The 14,442-nt window shown below is 34.6% G+C and overlaps 2 protein-coding genes across 3 annotated transcripts in view; both read right to left on the bottom strand.

Annotated features, from left to right (window-relative positions):
• Nucleotides 1–14,442, bottom strand: part of LOC131041512 (probable 2' cyclic ADP-D-ribose synthase BdTIR) — an 81,003-nt gene that overhangs the window by 28,411 nt on the left and 38,150 nt on the right. The window lies entirely within an intron of this gene.
• Nucleotides 6,585–8,823, bottom strand: LOC131041520 (protein neprosin). Its single transcript, XM_057974650.2, has 7 exons — nucleotides 8,378–8,823; nucleotides 8,206–8,277; nucleotides 7,936–8,109; nucleotides 7,664–7,843; nucleotides 7,509–7,574; nucleotides 7,245–7,382; nucleotides 6,585–7,120 (listed from the first exon to the last, which is right to left on the bottom strand). Exons 1-7 carry the CDS (start codon nucleotides 8,543–8,545, stop codon nucleotides 6,713–6,715), a joined length of 1,206 nt encoding a protein of 401 aa, XP_057830633.1. The 5' UTR covers nucleotides 8,546–8,823; the 3' UTR covers nucleotides 6,585–6,712.

The following is a 14,442-nucleotide window of genomic DNA, read 5'->3' on the forward strand; positions in this document are numbered from 1 at the left end:
AATGGGTCATAGAATACTATATGACCCATTAGGACACCATATGACCCCTAACGACACCATATGACCCCTAACGACACCATATGGTGTCCTAAGGGGTCATATGGTATCCTGAGGGGTCATATGGTGTTTGATGACCCCCTAGGACACCATATGACCCCTTTTAACATCCTACTACATGTCATGACCACTTGTGACACCATATGAGCCCTCAAGACACAATATGTTATCGTTAGGGGTCATATGGTGTTCTAAGGCATCATATGGTGTCATTATAGATCATATGGTGTCCTAAGATGTCATACGGTATTCTATGACCCATTAGGACACCATATGAACCCTAACGACAATATATGGTGTCCCAGGGGTTATATGATGTTGTTGGGGGCCATATGCTATCATAATGGGTCATATGGTATCCTAGTGGGTCATAGAATGCCATATGACCCCTTAGGAAACCATATGATCCCTAATGACACCATATGACCCCTTAGGATGCCATATGACCCCTAACGATACCATATTGTGTTTTGAGGCATCATATGGTGTCGCAAGTGATCATGTCATGTACTAGGATGTTAAAAGGTGTCATATGGTGTCGTAGGGGGCCATAGAACACCATATGACTCCTTTGGACACCATATGACCCCTTAGGACCCCATATGGTGTCGTTAGGGGTCATATGGTGTCATAAGGGGTCATATGGTGCCGTTAGGGGTCATATGGTGTCCTAAGGGGTCATATGGTATTCTATGACCCATTAGGATGTCATACGACCCTTGTTAGAGTTATCTTGTATTAGCTAATAAATATTTATTTAATTATTAGTCTATTATACTTTATGCTTAAGCTAAACTTAGGCATTAAATAATATTGTAGGTATTTAATAATTATTCTAATTATTAAAAATTCTTTATCCCTTTAGGGTTTCTTTTTGCATGTGAACTAACAGATAAAATTGTTTCTTAAGTGCACTTGTAAACTCAAACCGAGAATAAATTATTTTACCATATCGGCTAAGATCTTCCTGAATTCTGCTCTCCCACCCAATTAAGGTTGTGCCTCCGAGGTCAAGAGTGGGTAACTAGATCTTTGGAGCATCATCGATAAAAGAAACTAAATCCTGCAATAAACCTCAACTTGTTTTATCCAATAATCAAGTTTCTCTCCACCTAGGTTTCCATTATAGTTTGGCAATTCAAATTTTACATCAAGTTTCAACAAAGGTGAGTTAGATTCAGACTATACAGATTATATCTTCTTGGGGGAAGAAGCAGAAGAAGCAGATAAAGAGGATGAAGAAGAAGTCCAGATGAAGAAGACGAGGATGGAGGTTCAGGAGAGTCACTACCGCCTCCTAATCCTTTGCCTTTGTCATATTTCGAAGGGGATTCACCTTCCTTCTTCTTTTTGTCCTTTATTTCCTTTTTCTTCTGTCTATACTTGCACAACTCTTCCACCATCATCTTCATGTCTAGGAATACTTTACAAAATTGTTCTTCATTCTCAAACAGTTTAGGACTAACATGTTTTCCTTCTTTTGTTTTTCCATGGTTGATCTTTGAGTAACTCGCCTCGATCCGATCTCTGGATTAAACTGTTCAAGTGCACCTTCTCCTTGCTTTAATTTCAACCTGTTTAGCATCCACCACTTACAATTTCCTCAAACTGCTCTGATACCACTTGATCTATAATTAAGGCTTACAAATTAAATTTAAATAGATTTATCCTGATCGCAAATAAAATTACATGGTTATAGTTTTTTTATCCATTGAAATTAAAAAAGCTACATTCACTTAATTGTTTGCATAACAAAATAAAAGAAACAAGGAATCAAAACTTAAAGAAAATAAGAGAGAAGAGAAGAAGAGAGATCACAAGCTTGATAACGGAGTTCACTCAATATGAGCACAAGCTTTATTGATGACGCCAAGCATTAATCACCTTATTACATCATCCAAGATTTAAACTTGCATTACAATATCTCCAAGAGTCTCCTCTTTCACTGAAAGACTTCTGCGTACTCCTCTGTTTGGATTAGGCTTCAATCACCTCACAACGCAATTACACTCAAAGACAATGTCTTAGGGATTACAAAAATCTGCAGACAAGAGAAATTCTCGAATGTGTTATCCCAAAAGAATTCTCCTCAACTCCCTATCTAATCACCAATGTCCCATTACAAAGAAATTCCCCCTTTTATATATTATTTTACATGCGAAATAGCAGATAACAATATAATAATTGACTTACCCCTAATTCAAACCTTATAATCTTTTAACTGAGGCTTAATATCATTTATGACTCGAATTGGTTGATGTCTCGATTTATGACGGGGTGAATCAAGCCCCCTTAAATATTAAATCACCGCAAAATAAAAACTAAATAGTAAACTGCCCACTAAGTGCTCAAACTTCCTTGTGGGCTACAATGGTGGAGCATGGAAAGTAGGAGATGGGGGTCCGATTTCCCCTCTATAAATGCAACCCATGACAAATATAGATTAGCTCGCACGAGAGGTTTGGGGTTTCGAATACCTAATCAAAAATTTGTACCAATGAAACTGCAATAGCCTGACCGGTAAAGAAGTTGCCACGTCAGATTCTTTTTTTGCAAATTTGTTATAAGTGAATCCTCCTGGATCGCATGACTATCATTATTATGTATTATTTCTATTAATTTTTCAGATTGAAAGTAAATAGCTACATAGCATCACATGACTATGATTATTATTTCTATTATGTATTATTTCTATTAATTGTTTCTTTTTGAGAACTAAAACAAACCCACATTTGACTGCTACTAAAACCAAAACCGGACTCCATAGAAGGCTCCCATATATTGAAGACAGCTTTTATTTCATGGATTTTTTTGTTTTCCTTTGCTTCCATTTCTGCTATTGCAAATTACAAACCAAAAAAAACGCTTATAGATATTTTATGTATGAAAGTTTTATTGAATAAATACTAATGTGGGCACCCCGTACATCATAAAATAAATCTCCTCGTTTTATTTTTCTGCTGCAATGCAGCTCACACACTCGGCTTCATATCATTCATGCTTTTGGGTAAAAGTATTTCAATACACACAATAACCAGCATTACCTCCAGGACCTCCATAATATATATGATGCCCCCAATACTCATCTTTTTCTATAGATCCTTGTACATTATAACAATGTCTTTTACTTACGAAGTAATCCGTTTTTCTATTAGTTATAAGAGCACCATTATTAGTAAACAATCGTATGTTCTTGACAAAAGCTGCTTTCTTAAAACCTTTTCTAGCGAAGTCTCCACTACCCATTTCCGTCTTGGGAAATGGAGTTCCTCGCTTGCCAGATCATATCACTACTTGTCCTCCAATTTCGATGAAGTTCCCATAAAATGTCAAATTCTTTGCATGATAAGCTTGATTCTAGATGACAGGCAACCATGAAACAAGATAGAGAATTTATTGAATTTATTCATAAAAACTTGCAACCTGAAGCCACAAAGGAGGAGATAGATGAAATTCTTGCAAAGGCTTAATCATCTTTTAGATCCAAGAACAGATTGATAAGATTGTTACTTGGTGAGACCCAATAAGTTCATATGGAAACTAAGTTGATATTGAAGAAATTATTGGTTTTGATTCCTCATGAGGAAGAGCAACCAGATAAGTTTGAGATAGAAGATATTTCAGACGTTGTTGATATCAGTGATTTTACACCTGATGATATTGTTATGGGAAACCAACCGATAGACGAAGGAGAAAAGACATAACCGGTAAATGTTTAAACTGAAACAGTTATAATTCTACATGATGATACCGGTACTGATGAGGAAAAGAAAGATCATACTGAGGATATATAGGTTCAAGATGTTCTGATGACTGAACAACAAGATTTCTATTCTATCGATAGTGAATCTTGTGGGTACTAAATCCCACCGTCGTTTTTCTCTTTTGGGTTTTCATGTATAATTCCTTGTGTTATGTGGAGCTTGCTATATTGGGTGTTGGCTTATATGCTGATATTTCTCTTGTGTTTATTAAGCTCTAAGTTATTTAAAGTGGTGATGAGATTTGTGTTGTGGTTTTTGCTTGTACTGATTCACCTCCCCTCTCAGTCGCTTATAATTTTATCAATTTTTGCCCAATTGAGAAGTTTTGGACCACCAAAAGGTCCGCTTTACATGGATGTTAAGTGAGCGCATTGTCACCTCACTTGTCTAATATCATGTGTTCAATCCGCTGGAATTCTGAGCACCTAACCCATGCCAAACAAAATGAAAAAATAGATAGCACTGCTGATACAATTAATAATATATTCATTAATATTCATTGTCGCATCCACCAACCACATAGAACTAACTAGTAGAATAATAAGCAACAGTGCTGAATAGAATGATGCCAAATTAAAAGTATCAACATCTTGGATTTCCTCAATAGGAACATCATTAGAAAATGAATCATTCAAACCCTCTTTTACCACATTGGGATAAAGTCTTAAATGTGGTTGCAACTAATCCTCACACTATGCTTTCTATGATACTTTATCATGATCAGGCATTATTTCATCTTTATGCTTGGTATCACTAGCTATTATAGACATAAGGGTTAATGTATTGCTTAAATTTAAAATAATCTTCAAATGCCCTATGTTTACAATAGATCTATCATTCTTCATGCAATGAGCTTTCACAATGAGTTCAATTCCATCTTTGAACAAATGATACATGTTATGTTCCCTATAGAAAATGACCTTTCTACCATACAAATAAGGACTTCCTAGAACCATCCCACAGATGTCAAGTGGAATTACATCTAACTCTATCTCATCTACAAACTTAGACGTGATTGCAAATTAGAGTTTACATTGTTTTGATACATGTAGCTAAGCATTATCATGCACCCAACCCAATGGATATGATTTAGGATGAGGTGTTAGTTTGAATCCAAACTGCTTAACGACTTGTTCAGATATTAAGTTCACTTGTGATACGCTATCTATGAGTGTATCATTTTTTCTTTGTTTTATAATATCCCTTATATGAAACAGTTCATTCCTTTTACTTTTAACAGGGATCTCATTACACTTTATAGAAGAAGCATGGGAACTAGAAATGGCAACAAGAACAATACCTTTTATACCCACAACTATGATCTTGGTTACATCATCAGGATGCAATTTCTAACACTTTGCATCCTTGTGCCCTTTCCTTTTGCAGTGTGAGCAGTAAGGTTTCTCCACATCTTTCCTCATAGAAGCTACCCGTTGTATTTTTTCCTTCTCTTTCTTGCTCCCTTTCTGTTTATCGGATTTCATTAAAAGATTGTCATGGCTATTCCTTGAGATTTTTTCCAAATGGATAGCTTGTACACTAACTTCATCAAGGTTAGTTGGATTAAACATAAGTATTTAATGTCTCAAATTCTCATGTAATCCACCTATATAATTTAACAAAGTTTCTTGAGTGTATAAAAGAATGCCCAAAATTAAAGCTCTTTTCCTAAACTCCTCTGTATATTCTTGCATAGTTTGTCCTTTCTCTTGCCTTAATGATTGTCAATTCATTATTGTTTTTTACATCTGACTTAATGGATAAAATTGTTTCTTAAGTGCAGTTGTAAACTCAAACCAAGAAGAATTATTTTACCATATTGGCTAAGATCTTCCTGAGTTCTGCTCTCCCGCCAGATTAAGGTTGTGCCTCCCAGGTGAATAGTGGCTAACTAGATCTTTGAAGCATCATCGATAAACTTTTGAATCCTGCAATAAACTTCAACTTATTTTATTGGTCCTGCAATAAACTTCAACTTATTTTATCCAATAATCAAGCTTCTATGCATCTAGTTCTCCATTATAGGTTGGCAATTCAAACTTTATATCTTTTATGGCTCGAATTTGTTGAAGCTTCCGTTTATGAGGGGGTGAATCAAGCCCCCTTATATATTAGATCACCGCAAAATAGAAACTAAATAGTAAACTGCCCGCAAAGTGCTCAAACTTTCTTGTGGGCTATCATGGAAAGCGGGAGATGGGGTCGGATTTCGCCTCTATAAATGCAACCCACGACAAATATAGATTAGCATGGATAATGCTCTGTAATGGTGGAGAGTGTAGCTCGCAGGAGAGGTTTGGGGGTTCTAATCCCCGGTAAAGAAGCAATTTGTTATAAGTGAATCCTCCTGGATCACATGACTATCATTACTATGTATTGATTTCTATTAATTTTTCAAATTGAAAGGAAATCGCCATTGTTTTATTTTGTGAACTAAAACAAACCCACATTTGACTGCTACTAAAACCAAAACCGGACTCCACAGATGGCTCCCATATATTGAAGACAGCTTTTATTTCATGGATTTTCTTGTTTTCCTTTGCTTCCATTTCTGCTATTGCAAAGTACAAACCAAAAAAAACACTTATAGATATTTTATGTATGAATGTTTTATTGAATAAATACTAAGTCCGAAACACGGGCTTTTAAACTAAGTTAATTTATTCACCATTGGCACTTCCAGGAAGAATGAAAAATAACAAAAACACACTTCCTGAAGAAAAAGAAGGCTAATAATATTTGCAAGGAGTTAACAGAACGCACTTCGAAGAAAAAGATACACGATTCAAATACACCAGAAAGTACATTTAAGTGCATATATTTTATTTCTCTGCTGCTGTGCAGCTCACACACTCGGCTTCATATCATTCATGCTTTGGGGCAAAAGTATTTCAATACGTACAATAACCAGCATTACCTCCAGGACCGCCATAATATATATGATGCCCCCAATAGTCATCTTGTTTCACATATCCTTTTATACCATAACAATGTCTTTTACTTAGGAAGTAATTCGTTTTTCTATCAGTTATAAGAGCACCATTATTAGTAAACAATCGTATGTTCCTGACAAAAGCTGCTTTCTTAAAACCTTTTCTAGCGAAGTCTCCACTACCCATTTCCGTCTTGGGAAACGGAGTTCCTCGCTTGCCAGATCTTATCACTACTTGTCCTCCAATTTGGGCCAAATTCCCATAAAATGTCAAGTCGTGGAAAAGAATTGCAGGCCAATGACCCACTAACTTGTCTTGTAAATATACTGCCCACACTAGATTGTTTGCATTATTACCCCTGGTTTCCTGAAAATTATATATAAACATTAGTGTCAGCCACTTTGTAAAGATGTAATTTAGTATGTAAATAATGTAGTTTTCTAACCCTTTATATTAAGGAAACTACAAATATACAGATATTTGTGCTTACTCTTCTTATGCTTATGGTGCTGTCCATCTGTGTACCATCATATGCAGAAATACCAGGAATTGGCATTCCTGGATAGTATTCTTTTCCTTCTTGAATAAAATCTTTACAAGATAGGTCGATGCAGTCTTTTTCCTCGCCCTCCAAAAGACACAGATACAATTTTAGAATAAACTTAAACAACTACAAAACTATGACAAAATTAAAAATTGTTAAAAACATTTATTTTATATATTAAATTATCTAAAAATCCATTTAAATCATTACCTTACGGAAAACCCTATGGGCAACATAAAATGTAACGCGTGGACTACCATAGCGACTGGGGTAAACCTGCAGGCGTTACATACACCTTAGTATCATTTCTACTAATGGAAAGTATAGAGCTAGTAGAAATAAACAAAGAAAGTAATTATTCAGACCATCCATCCAGCTTCCATTGCTTCGTTTATTGACTCATCAGGATTCTCATGGAGAAGACGCAATATAGCGGCGCTAAAAACTGAATTACTGGTGTCCACGGAAGGTTGCCATACATTGAAAGAAGCTTTGATCTCATGGATCTCCTGGCTTCCCCTTGGACTTATAAATGCTACTGCGCTCTACAAAATATAGATAAAAGTAGTTCAGGCTGAAAATAAATAATTTTCCTTGACGTTTCTTTACTAATATAACAATTTCATTAGTATCAAACCTTCGCTTCTTCATGAGTTTTCTGTGTGTTATCGTGCAATCCTGTATTTAAGTATTGTCTCAGAGATCCTGCTCTTTCAACACGTTCACGTGTGATCTCCACGATGGGCACACTTCCCTCTGGGCACTCTTCTGCCGACGAATTTTTGTACGCAAAATTATCCCTTGAACCTTTCTTCAATCCACAAACAAACTATGCACTGTGAGATCGATCTATCTCATACAAACAAATTGAATTAAAACAAAAAAGGTGAAGGCTGCAAAAGCATACGCTAGTGTTTCCCGATTGAAGGGATATCTGGTCTTCATATTTTACACAAAGTACTTTTTCTCCATTGCCGTTCTACAAACAAAACAATACAAATGCAAAAAGTTTAAATAAAAATGAATCTTATGAATTTATGCACACAAATGGAAAAATTATATTTCAGTAAAAATGAAACCTGAAATTTATGAACCGCTGGAGGATTGATGTAATTTATGTACTCATCAATGGTCATAGTTTGCAGCTTAGACAGCCCATTGATGGTATCATCGTTCAAATCAGCCGCCAATATCAAGGGTATAAATATGAAGGAAATAAATACTGAAAAAACAGTGCCAGACGTCATAGTTGAGGAAAACCTCCCAAGTCAGTATCACTATCTGCAATAAACTTTCACCCAAAGAATACAGAACTTTTCCCTGAGATTGTGATAGATTACAATGTACAAATGTCTTGTTTATAAAGGCAAGAGCGAAATGTGGTAGGTACAACTACCTTCATGCAAATATTAAATGGAAGCGTGAAATAGTAAATGATCTAAAAACATTATTAGATAATGTTCATCTAAAACTAAAATATTAAATATTAGCTTCTTAAGTAATAAATGTAAACTAAAATATTAAATATTGGCTTCCTAAGTAATAAATGTAAAATAGGTTATTAATAAGATTTACACTTCCTTTTAGTTAGTATAGAGATTAGTGCGTGATTTTATAGAAGATATTCGAAAACTATTCATATTTAAATACTTCATATTAAATGTTTGATGTGGTTTATCAAAACCTAAACATATATATATAAGAGATATTAAATCTTTCAATTTTTTATTATTTCAGTTAAATAATATAATTTTTTAAAATTAAAAATGAAAGTCTTCATATCAAAAAACTTTCTTTTTATATATAATTTAATATATTTATAAGCTAGTAGCATAGTAAACTATTAAAAAACAAATATAAAAAAAAATTTATTAAGTTATAATTCCAATAAATTATTTTCAATTAAATTTTAGTGAACTCTTATTAAACAAAATAAAAATTGAAATGTACCCATTATTAAAACTGTAATCCTAATTTTATCATAATCTTAATGCTACTACAATGGTAGTTGTAATCAAATATTAGGCTTGGAGTTTAGTTTAATTATAATGTTCAATTATAGGTTTAGGGTATATGTTGGATTTAATTTAATGTTAGCTAAAGCGGTGAATTTGCTTTAGTTTTAGGGTTCAATTTGGTTTAATGTTACGCTCAGAGTTTAATTTAGTTAAATTCTTAATTAGGTTTAGGTGTAGGGCTCAATATCGTTTAGAGTTATAGTTCAATTTGATTTAAACCTAGGGCTAGGGTTTAATTTCGAGGTTAGGGTTGGTATTAAAATAGTTCACATAATGTAGTAATGGTTATGATTGAAGTGGATTTAGTGTTAGGTTAGGGTTCAATTTGGTTTAAGATTTAGCTTTAATTTTGTTTAGGGTTAAGGTTCAATTTAATTAAGTTTAGGGTTATGTTTGACTTTCCACTTGTATACTTCAACACAAAGGTGTAACTCTACAAGAGTTCTACCCATCTTATGTGTCTCTAATTCAACTTACTTTGATTGTTAAAATATTGAAAAGATTGATGATCATTATACAACACAAACTCCTTAGGCAACAAGTAATGTCTCCATTTATTCAAGGTTTGAACTATGACATAAAATTCCTGATCATATTACACACAATATCTCCTTCTTGCATCATTCAAATTCTCACTAAAATAAGCAACTTCTCTCCCTTCTTTACTTAAGACTGTTCCAATTGTATTTCTACTTGCACCATAGTCCACTTGAAACACTTTGCTAAAATCTGGTAAAGCTAGTATTGGTTGCTTAGTCACCTTTTGCTTCAACAATTAAAAACTCTTAGTTGCTCTAACTATCCACTTGAATTATTTTCTATCTCCCCTCATTGTCTCAATCATAGAGCCATAAACTGAACTGAAATTTTTGATAAACTTATAGTAGAAATTATTCAATTTGTGAAATGATCTTACCTCTCCAATGCTTTCCGGTGTAGGCCATTCAACAATTGCTTTTACTTCTTCAGGGTCCATCTTCAATCCATCCATAGATATAACAAATCCCAACTATACCAATTCTTCCTTCATGAAGCTACACTTCTTAAGATTTATCAACAACTTTTCTTCTCTTAGTCTCTGCAAAACTTGTCTCAAATGAAACATATGTTCCTCCTTTGTCTTATTGAAAATAAGAATGTCATCCAAATACATAATAACAAACTTACCCAATAATTTATTCAATAGCTCATTCATTAATCTCATGAAAGTACTTGGTGCATTAATCAACCCAAAAGACATCACCAAGCATTCATACAATCCTTCATTTTTCTTGAATGTTATCTTCCATTCATCTCCTTCCCTAATTTTGATCTATTGATATCCACTCTTGAGGTCTATCTTTGTGTGGTATTTGGCTCCACTCAAACAATTCATTATGTCATCCATCCTAGGTAAAGGAAATCGGTACTTCACTATGATCTTGTTTATTTCTTTAGAATCAGTACACATCCTCCATTCTTCATTCTTCTTAGGTGCTAACATGGTTGGTACTACATAAGGTACTACACAAGGACTCAAAAAAAATTTGATCAACCTTTCTTCAACAACTTTGGCACTTGTCAATTTAGCTCCTCATTCTCTATCGGTGTCATCTAGTGTGCTGCTTTGATAGCAAAACTAGCTCCGGGAATTAGGTCCATGCAATGACTGATAGCTTGTACATGATCAAGAATAGCTTATGAATCATGATATCTCCTCACAACTCTATCCCTCTCAAGAGTGAGCACCTGTACCTATTCCTTGAGCTGATATATTTGTGCTCTAAGGTCATCCATGGTCTCCTGTTGTGGCTCATCCTACTGGGCTACATCCTGCATACCCTCCTTACCACCCCCCTCTTCACTTGCTAGAGTCTACACCCGAGTAGCTTTCATAATCTGCCATTGAATGAGGAGCACATGATCCTCTGAATCCTCCTCCCCCTCATCCCAACCACCCTATGCCAGCATCACTCCCGAATTTAGATGGATCTGCCCAAAATCAATCCCCCTCCCCCGACCTCTATCTAATCCTCCACCTCTTCCTAATCTAGGAGAGGTTAATCCTCTTACTGATCCAATCCCTTCTCTACCTGCACTCTCCTTGCCATAGGAAGTGGCCTCCCAACCCTACCAACCTATCGAAAAGGTCCTCCTTGGACTCTAACCCGACCTCTTCTCCGTCCTCATCTCCCTCCTTGGTCATCTTCACCCTCATCCCCCTCATCTCCTCCAGCCTCACGAGAAACTCTAAGCTCTTGTCTCTATCTCCACCATCTAACAACAAGATCACATGAATCATCTTCCTCATCTCTTGAACTAGGAGGAGAATCTGTAGGATTAGTAATGCAAAGAAATGGGTGTGCAATAAGGTAGTGTGCATAATTCGATGTAATCCCAACATCCAAAATATGTGGTCTCAAATCCTATGCTACAATGCGAACAACCAAAAACTTTGTGTATGCTATCTCAAAAGACAATGAAGGACCCCAATCTCGTCTATCCTTGTATCACCGTGCATACATCGTAACAACATAAGGCATGTGTTGAATGATACCAAACTATCTCAAATTGTGACTGAATAACTATCTCTCAATAATAAATGGAGTGCGACTAATCAGATACCTACTCTCCAAAATAAAATAAAAAATACGAGTGTCATCTAACCATGACTCACAATGAATATAAGGTCTCCAAATCATAGTATCCATGGAATCTAGTACCCATCTCCAATAGTCAATATTACCCAGCTTAGGCTAAGTAATAATACCTTTGTACAAATACACATATGGCTGACCATCACCACAAACTCTGTCATGTATTAAATGAGTAAAAGTAATGTGCACCCAACACCAGACCTTAAGAAATGTACAACTAGTAGAGAGACTAGCTCTGCCATCATAAACAACCTAATGTAAATCATGATACAGCTAAGAAAGCACACACACACCCCATGCATACCTAGTATGATGTTGCATCATGCTCTGCAAAATGCCTCCCATCGAATGACAAATCCTTGAGACCTCCAATCAGGACATATGAATCCACCAATCAAGCTTGGAAGTATCAATGGGAGAGTCTCATAGTGCATGATCATGTCCTCCCATCAAATCTCACCATCGTCAATTCTCTAATCACCAAACATTGTCCTAAATGCCTCTCTCCCACCTAGATCCTGGTAGTCATACTGGACAAGCTCGCCAGTCATAGGAATGTGAAGGATCCTATAGACATCCTCAAGGGTCACACTAATCTCACCAGTGGAGAGGTGAAACATGTTGTGCTCGCTATGCCATCTCTCAGCTAATGCGGTCAATAGACCCCTATTATATGTAATATTCGGAATGTATAATAGGTGACATAATCCATAGGCATCAATATGTCTAATCTCTCAACTTTGGGACTAAATGGCACATAGCCGAGAATTTTTCCCAACACTGGAGAACATCTAGTTTCTCCTATTTAATTAGACAAGTTTTATATCAATCATCTATCCTATCAAATCAACATTTAATGAAATATATTCTATCAAGCAAATCAGGCTATCAATCAAATGATCAACAAATTAAGCTCTTTATCAAAGTTTAAATCAGTCTCTTTGAGCTCCTAATCAATTTATCAATCAGGGAAACAAACAGATATCCTATCGATCAAAACATCTATCAAGCAATCAATCAAGCAATCAAATATATTAATCAAATTTATCAAATAGTTGATCAATCATCATCAATTTTCTATCAATCAATCAAATTCACACATCAATTATCTAATCAGATTCATCTAATTGAACTTTAACATTGCCAAAATAAAAAAAGTTCAATTTTAAACAAGTGTTGTACAACAGAACAAAAGTGCTATCCTAATCACCACATGTGCTAAAACAAGCATTTGCGCTAACCAATTAAACATATGTGTGAATACACAAAGAAAAGGCACTAAATTAAGCAAATGCACTAACATAACGATCAAATACGCAAGCATAATTCACATAGGCGCTAACCCAACATTTGCGCTATCATCTTTGACAAAGGCATGAACATACAAGATAAATATGCTAAATCATCAAATGCTTTAACCAAAATGATAAATGTGCTAAAATACCTAACAAATGTGAGAAACTACAATGTGAAAATCAGAAAAATTTGAAAACTAGCCTAAATCGTGCGAAAAAATCAGAAAACTTGTATGGAAAATTCAAACCAAAGCTTGGGATAGGTCACTCACCAATGGGCTCTACTCAACACATCTCTGATATTCGCAGACGCACTCAAATCAATGCCTCTTATACTGGATTGCCATCTTGCCAGCTCAACACCCCAAATTCTTTTTTCTCCAAACACTAACAATTTGCAAATGAGGATAAAATTGATCTACGTTAATTTTATTATTACCTTTTTTATTTTTGAAGGGGTAGTTATTTTTTCAAAAATGGGGAAATTTTATTTGTTTTACAAAAATGAATTTAATTGAGGGGCCTCTTTTCAAATCTTTTCAATCAATTATCATGAGATCAATTGCTCAATCAAATTTTTCAACAATTTCATGATTAATCTCCCAAGGGGGCACACAATAAAGATTTTTATCTTCATTAGGGGTATTATCAAGACTTGATTTAATCTTTGAAACAATGTTGTCTCAACATCTTTTCAAAGAGGGGCAAAATGTATACACATAAAATTGGCTAAGAGTAATTAAATAAATATATTATATTTATTTAATAATTATTCTTCTATTAAATAGTTAATTTGAAAAGATTAGTTTATTTAATTCATTTCATATTCTTCTATTAATTAATTTAATTGAAACATTTTATTAATTAATTCATTTATCTTCATTTATTCTAATCAATTAATTAAATATCTAATATTTAGTTAAACTTCTATCCACTATCCTATAGTCTCATCAGTTAAATAATTTATTAATTATTTAATCTTCCTTTTCCAACTCACCTCATTTCCACATCACTTCTTCTTTTCCACCTCATCGATCATGGCTAAAGATATTAATAATTTTTTAATATTAATATGCATCATTATCCGTAGACACATTTCTCAACCTTCCTACATCTTTCGAGGGAGTTGAGTACACCTATCCTCTTATCCCTAATTTTTCTCCAACTATCCTATATTCTCTCTATCTCATCTCAT

This window comes from Cryptomeria japonica, chromosome 7 (assembly GCF_030272615.1).
Source record: "Cryptomeria japonica chromosome 7, Sugi_1.0, whole genome shotgun sequence".
NCBI classification, from domain to species: Eukaryota; Viridiplantae; Streptophyta; class Pinopsida; order Cupressales; family Cupressaceae; genus Cryptomeria; species Cryptomeria japonica.